This window comes from Centruroides sculpturatus, unplaced genomic scaffold (assembly GCF_000671375.1).
Source record: "Centruroides sculpturatus isolate CEXI.00-Female unplaced genomic scaffold, Cexi_2.0 scaffold985, whole genome shotgun sequence".
Taxonomy (NCBI): Eukaryota; Metazoa; Arthropoda; class Arachnida; order Scorpiones; family Buthidae; genus Centruroides; species Centruroides sculpturatus.
The window spans coordinates 85949-94639 of NW_019385384.1; the positions used below are offsets into that span (position 1 = coordinate 85949).

General features: G+C 30.6%; 1 protein-coding gene across 1 annotated transcript in view; it reads left to right on the top strand.

The window, feature by feature from the left end:
- The window catches only part of LOC111638385 (protein boule-like), a 64383-nt gene that overhangs the window by 13147 nt on the left and 42545 nt on the right, over positions 1 to 8691 (top strand). The window contains exon 4 of the mRNA XM_023384084.1: positions 5310 to 5364. Coding sequence (XP_023239852.1) covers positions 5310 to 5364 — 55 coding nt within the window. The remainder of the gene's footprint in view (positions 1 to 5309; positions 5365 to 8691) is intronic.

The window sequence follows — 8691 nt, forward strand, 5'->3', positions numbered from 1 at the left end:
TAAAGGCTGGTATACACGGTAAGGAAATCCTTTGAGGATTAACCGTGATTTTTTTTTCTATCTATCCATTTTTAAATAAAAATAATTCTTTATACGTTGGGAGATATTTTAATAAGTTTTGTAAATTACTATGTTCGATCCAGCCAGTTATATCCGAGTTTTTTTCGTCTGTTAAGCACATCCTTTGAGGATTTCCTTACCGTGTATACCAGCCTTAATGATGCAAATGGAAAGTATCTGTTGAAACTCCCCAGGGAGAAAATTACTAGCAGGAGGTGAACCAAAGGCAAGAGGAAAGCAAAATATAGAATTTAGTTACACAAGGGAAGAGTGTAATATAGTAAAAAAAATAAATAAAATAAAAAATTTTAGTGATCTAGTATAGCTTGATTAACTAAATGTAAATATTTTTTTTTATTTTACTTTATTGCAATGAAAATAAATACAGTGGTGCCTTGTACTTCAAATTTAATTCATTCCAGGAGATTATTCAAACTCCAAATTATTTCAGGTCTAAATAATTTTTCTTATTAGAAATACTGGAAAGTGAATTAATCCATTTCCAGGCCCTGAATAACACCCATTTTAATAACTTAAAACATCAAATATACATAATTAAAGGTAAAAATAACACAATTAAATGCCTTAATAACAAATTTAAACATGAAAACCATAAATAAAATAATACATAAATTCTTGTATAATAAAATAAAAATTGCATTTACTGGTCACACATTATTGATTTCAGCATCTTAAACATGGCATCTCCTTAGACTTCATTGCTTCCACGCACTTCTGAGTTACTGTGGTTAACCCCTTGGGGAATTATTGATGACAGTGACCTTGTTTTACTCTCCCCTTTTCAGCACTGACCTTCTGTGAGTCAAGTCAGTATAATCTTTTGTGTAATCTTTATCCCTTTGTCAAGTAACCAGTTAAATGAGTATAACCAGTTTTCCTAATCTCCGAAAAGCAACATCTAGTCTAACAGGTTATGAACCAGCTACAGCAATGATTAATTAAGTGTAAAGAGAAAAAGATAAATTCAAGAGATAACGTGAACTGGATATAAATTTATGTAAGAAGAACATTCAGTGAGAACACAAAAGACTTCACAATGGCAGATAAAAGTTACATTGCCATCACCAAATTAAACAACTACTATCAGATTTAGAAATATAAGATGGAACTGCTGTTGATAAAAGACGTGTTATGGGACATATTACAAAAGGAAATACCCTCAGATCTTGACTCATCTTGGTTAACAAAGGACGGAAAGGTGCTCACCATGATAGGCCTCCTGATGGACGACAATCAACTGCCATTAGTAATATAAAGTACTATATTATTTTTTCTGACTTTCTACAACAATTATCAACACGACTGTTTGCCAGAAATAGCCGTTCCCTAACAGGTAATTTATTCAGATTCACGTTAATGTGCCAGGCCTGGACTTTAAATGTGCACCGAATTAAATAATGACAAAGTTAGTCAATAACAATCAAATATTTAATAAAATTCTAATAATAACTACAGTCGACCCCCCTATAACGTACGTTCCTATAACGACAATTCCTATAACGTAGCGAAAAAATTGTAGCAACTTTCGTATAACGTCGTTTCGCGACAAGATTGATAGAGTCTGAACCAATAGTGGATGAGCAGCCGAACTACTTTCCTCCGACCCTGCGCCACGCTACGGAGCGGCTAAATTGAGTTTGCTATCGTCTGTTTAGTATTATATATAAATTATATATAAATTAGGTACTGTACATATAATTATATATTAATTATATATAAATTAGGTACTGTATATATAATTATATATTAACTTAATTTATTGTAACTTTATTATAATTATATATATGCTTTCTGCCGCCTGGCAACACGCTACGGAGATTTTAGGCTAGTAAGTTGAGTTTATTATCGTCTGTACAGTATGTAAATTAGGTACCGTAAGTCTAATACAGCACTAATTTTATACATTTCTTGTGAAAGAAACACTTCTTATTCAACGTCCATAAAAATTATTTATATTAATGATGTCTCCAAAGGTCAAGTTATTTTTCCGCCAAAAATTCGTTATCAGAAATTGCGGCCGTCGTTTCGTGTGCTGTTCCGCGATGAAAACCAGCTTTAAGCAACGGCGTAGTCGAACGGTACACACTCGGTAAGTAATCCTATAATTTTTTGTTTATAGCATAGTTTATACGGATTATTCCCAAAAAATTATACGTGTTTTGGAAATGTTGAGTCGAATTAGTCTAGAATCGGTTAATTTTATAGAAGAAAACCTTTCGAACAGCCTTAGTCCGTAAAGTTCCCACCTATCGGGCTGCGATTGGATCATGTATTTAATCGTTCCTATAACGTAAAATTCGCTTAGCGTGGAACGTATCTAAGCGTTATAGGGGGGTCTACTGTATATACAAAATTTAGTAAAAATCAAGTAACAGTTTATTCAATGAAAATCAATAAGAATCAACCCGACAAAACTCATTCAATTTTCTAACTTAATTCTATTCCCCTTTGGAATTCGAAAAAAATCAAAGACTTAATTTATATACAATAATTCTTATGAATTAAAGATCCTAATCATCACCTCAATATACTAGGAACCTTTTTCCTCAACTTTCAAGACTTTCTCTAATCTTCTATCCACAAATCAAATAACTTCAAAATCGCCTTGGAACTATTTTATTCTATCAGACACCTCTCTCTCATTTGCTGCTACGAAGCTCACCACGCTCGTTGCTAACAGAAGCTCACCTCGTCCATCTTCACTTGAGGTTCGGTCTTTATACTGTGAGGTGACGTCACAGTTCTGAGTGCGATCACTCCCCTCATTTACATACTTATTTGCTAACAATAAACTTTTTCTATGTCTCTGGCAGCCTATTTTCCGACAATACTCGCTAACCTTTTACATTATTCTTTTTGACAATTTTCTGGATGTTTTTATTCTTTAAGGTTTAGCAAGGTCCTAAGTTATGCTTGTGGGGTACCTCAGGATTCAAAATTAATCCATTCCTAAACTGAGATTGTATCATGAAAATGTCATAAGGTGAATAATTTTTTCCCGTATGATTACATGTAAAATAATCCGTTCCAACACAAAAAACACCTCAAATTAAGGCTGCATCACATACTGCAGCTGCCTCACAGCCGAGATTTGCTGGATTTTTAGGCAAAATGGCTTTCACTTACCCATAGCACCACGCCCAAGTCTGAGATGACTCTTGTGTAATGATAGGGATGCTATTTCCACCCTGGAACAATCTGGTTGTGTACTCCATTCCCCTGCAAAACCCTATATCAAGACTATACACCTATTATATAGGTGCGACCACCAGAATGCTGGCCGTTTGCATATTTGAACACCAACATACAGTCGCACCAAGCAATTGCGATACTGACCTTTCCAAATTGGTGGTACAACATCACCACACAGCACGTTAGAATCAGGTGGCAATACTCAAACATTGTGATGAAGGGAGCTTGCTGTATATTTGGGAGGCCCTCCTCACTAAGCTTCTCTCCCCATGCAACTCCCCTACCCTCGAATTACCCGATGTTTGGACTAATTTATATAAACATTTAAAAAATCAACAATAATTCTGCATTCATTTCCCGCATCTCCAATGTGGATTAAGGTGCATACATGTCAGTCTTTTACATGTATCTTAATAAACATTACATGTGTTTTTAAATTATGTTACATGTTCTTATATTTATATTTTAATGTAACATGCACTTAAGGTGCTAGTCCAACCGGCTTTTACATTTATGTATGTTAAGGCACATGTGTGTCAATTTTACATGTTTGCAAAAATTTTTAATTTAAAATTTACTTATTTTTAAATTATGTTACATGTTCTTATATTTATATTTTAATGTAACGTGCACTTATGGTGCTATTTCAATCGGCTTTTACATTTATGTATGTTAAGGCACATGTGTGTCAATTTTACATGTTTGCAAAAATTTATAATTTAAAATTTACTTATTCTTAAAATTTGTTCCAAAACGGCTAATGACGTTACTGTTTAAATTTAAATATTCCGTTTGAAATCTCTTTCTTATTCAAACTGCCTGAGTACAATGTGCATAATTACATCAAAAGCACTTGCAGAAATAAAATATTTCTTTTAGTTTCTTTAACACCTCCTTATCTGAAGTTTTTAATTGAGTTAATACAGTGGTACCTCAGGATACGAAATTAATCCGTTCCGAAACTGAGATCGTATCATGAAAATGTCGTAAGGTGGATCATCTTTTCCCATACTATTACATGTAAAACCAAATAATTCGTTCCAACGCGAAAAACATACTCAAATTAAAGCTAAGTAATACATTAAAAAAAANTGTGTGTCAATTTTACATGTTTGCAAAAATTTTTAATTTAAAATTTACTTAGTATTAAAAGTTATGTTCCAAAAACAGCTAATGTCATTACTGTTTAAATTTAAATATTTCATTCAAAATCTCTGTGTTATTCAAACTGCCTGAGGACGACGTGCGTAATTACGTCGAAAGCGCTTGCAGAAATAAAATATTTCTTTTAATTTCTTTAACACCTCCTTATCTGAAGTTTTTAATTGAGTTAATAATTTTATTTACTAGCATTTCCATTATGTAATAAATTAGTTTACAGCATTTCTTTACTATGAAAAACTTTCAAGTATAAGCTTATGTCATAATTATTAATAATTTTAAATCCTATTTGAATTGGTTAAATAAAACTATTTTGAGTCTTGAACATTTTAACTTTGAAAAATAGGTTTATCCCATTTTTTTAATAAAAAGACACAGATGTTTCCAAAAAAAGTTTTTGGTCGATCATCATTTATTTCTTTAAAATGTTCCAGAATAAACTTCGACCTGACCTTTCCTTTTTGGCTTTATGGCTGCACATGAAACATATTTTTATTATATTATTTTTAAATTGGATTATTTCTGTATTTTAAGTAATTGTTTCATGTGCGGCCATGTAGCCTAAAAGGAAAGGGATCGCCCGAAGTTTATTCTGGAACATTTTAAAGAAATAAATGGTGATCGACCAAAAAATTTTTTTTGGAAACGACTGTGTATTTTTATTAAAAAATTATTTATCATCCAGTGAAATTTTAAAATTAAAGGTTTATCCCATTTGACATCACATTTATTTCTTTTGTCTTCTTTACACAAGCAGACAATGCATTATATATAAACATGTTGGTTGTAAAAGTAGTTTATATACTAGTGTTTATTTATTTAATTTTTTTTAACAATTCATCAGTCATTTAATATAAAAAGTATTACTTTTGCAGTTATGGTTTTGTTACATTTGAGACTGAAGAAGAAGCAAAAAGAATACAGAAAGAGGTAATTTAGAATAAGTAACTTTCACAATAAACTATTACTGTAATTTTGTGCTGATAGCTGATGGGTTATCTGTGTTTAAAGTGGGATCAGGTTGCGCAATTGGGATGCAACAAAAACTAGCATTATTCTATATTCATTACAAGCATTGTTCTACATTTGAAAGACTTTAGAATTCTGAAAATGGGGCTTAAGACCACCAAAAACATTCATTCTAACAGTGCAAATACTGAATTTTACTGCTGGAGCATGGGTTTAATATGAAGTTCAGTGTTTCTCCAGTTACAATAGTAGTACAGTAGTATTTAAAGAACATTAATGATTTGAACAAACATATAATTATTGACTTGCAACAAAATTCTAAAAATAACTGATGATATGTCACAAAATTAAAATATTAAAACAAGCAAAACTTATGATGAAACCATGTTTAAAAGGTTCTATTTTGACCTACTCACAATTCCTCAGATTGGAGTGGAAATACAGGTAACCCCCGTATAATACGGCACTTCTATAGCACGGATTCACTCTAACACAGTTCGAGAATTGGTACCATCCCCCGTATAACACGGTACTTTTATAGCACGGATTCACTCTGACACGGTTCGAGAAATGGGTAAAACCTTCGTACAACATGAAATGTAATAAATTTTTACATACTTAAGTACTAATAGTTCACGAAAATTATTATTTTCGTGAACTATTAGTATTTCAGTGTGTAAATTTTCTTTTCTCATCTCCATACACATGGTCCTTCGCGAAAATTGTTTCAATTTTGCCATATCTCGACGCTTCTGCTTCTGGTGTTGCCAGATGGGTTTCCNTTTTTTTTTTTTTTTTTTTTTTTTTTTTTTTTTTTTTTTTTTTTTTTTTTTTTTTTTTTTTTTTTTTTTTTTTTTTTTTTTTTTTTTTTTTTTTTTTTTTTTTTTTTTTTTTTTTTTTTTTTTTTTTTTTTTTTTTTTTTTTTTTTTTTTTTTTTTTTTTTTTTTTTTTTTTTTTTTTTTTTTTTTTTTTTTTTTTTTTTTTTTTTTTTTTTTTTTTTTTTTTTTTTTTTTTTTTTTTTTTTTTTTTTTTTTTTTTTTTTTTTTTTTTTTTTTTTTTTTTTTTTTTTTTTTTTTTTTTTTTTTTTTTTTTTTTTTTTTTTTTTTTTTTTTTTTTTTTTTTTTTTTTTTTTTTTTTTTTTTTTTTTTTTTTTTTTTTTTTTTTTTTTTTGATAAACAACATTAAAAAAAAAAATGGAATCAGCAACAATGTTCAAAGCACTCTGATTCTAGAACACTTAACCTGATGAAGATCAAGACAGAGGATTGAAAACATTAGTCATTCTAAAGGTGATAATTTACTGGAGATTTATTTATGAAAGTTCTTTAAGAAGTTTTGGATTATTCCATTTTGAACAAAATTAAACAGTAAATTTTAGTGTTTATGATAAAATTATTTTCTGTTAAAATTTTTCTCATTTTATTATTATTACTTAAAGGAAATTTGTGATAAAATAAAAACAATAAATTGTATTTATTTATTTTTACACTTAATGTTCATAATTTGGAACAGCTTCTAAACATTTACAGTCAAATTAGGAGGTAACTGGTGAGTACAGGGATAAACAGATTTCTACATTATAGATTTTAAAAAATAAAGCAAAAAAGATAATGTCATCTTTAGTGTTGATTCTGTTAAATATTGTTTTGAATTAAATTTAATAAAAATTAAATTAAATTATTAAATTAAATTTAAAAATTATTGTAATTATTAGTTAATGTTAGCATGTGCCTTACGTCTTTTCTTGCCTCCCTTCGCTACATGGTGGGTCCGATTCAGTGGAGAGGAGTTATGTAATTCTGGGGTGTGTAACCTTGGGTGGGAGTTTTATGGTAGGGTGTGTCTCGGGGGAGAAGGGCAGAACGGAAGTGGACAGAGAATGGGGAAGTAGGAAAGTAAGAGTGGTGGTGAAAGTGCATGAAAAAAGTATAAAGACTGTGCAAGCAAGTCCGTGTGAGATTTCAGAATTTGGAACTGTTTTCTACCCAGAGTGAAGGAGAGGAAAAGATATGACAAAACCCCATTTCTGTTGGTATGTTTCTATGTCGTCATGTTACATGTGCTTGATTAGTTTATTGTTGGGAGATTTTTGTTAACGATACGCGATATACTAGATTTGTCGGACTCAGTATTTTCCTGTGTCTCATCTTTGTTTTAGGAGTACAGTAGAGCGTCGATTATCTGAAAGTCAATAATCCGAAATGTCAATCATCCGAAAGAATTCCAGTCGGCAAATTTAAATTTTCGCCAGTGCTGTGGCGCTGCAATCTTTGGCTATGTCTTGGGCTACTCAAATATTTTACGTTTTTGATACTAAATTAACTTCTGAAGTATAATTTTTTATTGTTTTTATATTTTTCAATATCTTTATTTTGTTCGTACAAAATAAAAAAATAATTTTTAACAATACAATAGTCTTTGTTAGGCTTAACATCGACGAAAATTCAACGCAAAGCGACACGCAACAGAGAAAAATGTCAAGATGGGATAAATTAATATATTTTTTCGTACATACAGTCGACCCCCTATAATTACGGTCCCTATAATTACGATTCCTATAAAACTACGAAAAAATATACGTATTTTGGAAATGTTGAGTCGGATTAGTGTAGAATCGATTAATTTTATGGAAGAAAACCTTTCAATCAGCCGTAGTCCGTAAACTTCACACGTGTCGGGCTGTATTGGAACGACTTGTAAGAAATCGGATTCCTAATAAATTGGAACGTATCTATATCTTATAGGGGGGTCGACTGTAATCGGTTATCCGAAACATCGATCTTCTGAACAACCCCAGTCCCCAATTGATTCGGATAGTCGACACTCTACTGTACTGTATGTTCCCAAGTATATTAAAGGAATATTTTGTAGAATTTGATAGTTGTCTTTGTCTAGTCCCTATTGAGTCCAGTGGATTTCTCCTGATAAGCATCTGCTCCTCCAAGCATGCTTGTTATAAATTCTCCCCTCATAGAAGCACTTATGTTTTATCATGTTGATTCATTCTCATGATATTTTACCCTCACAAGAATAAGATAACAATCTAACCACCTATATTTAGAAAAAATTATTTTATGTTAATTACTAATAATTAGTCAAACTATAGTTGAGTATAATGTGGAAATAATATGATTATTATAAAATATTTGGATTTGGTTGTTCATATATATATCGACAATGATTTTGTAGATGATATGTAGATATATACTGAATCAGTTCATTTCATATATCATAACTGCTAACATGCAGCTTTCTTATAGAAACATATTTTTGACTTGTCCTGTGTGC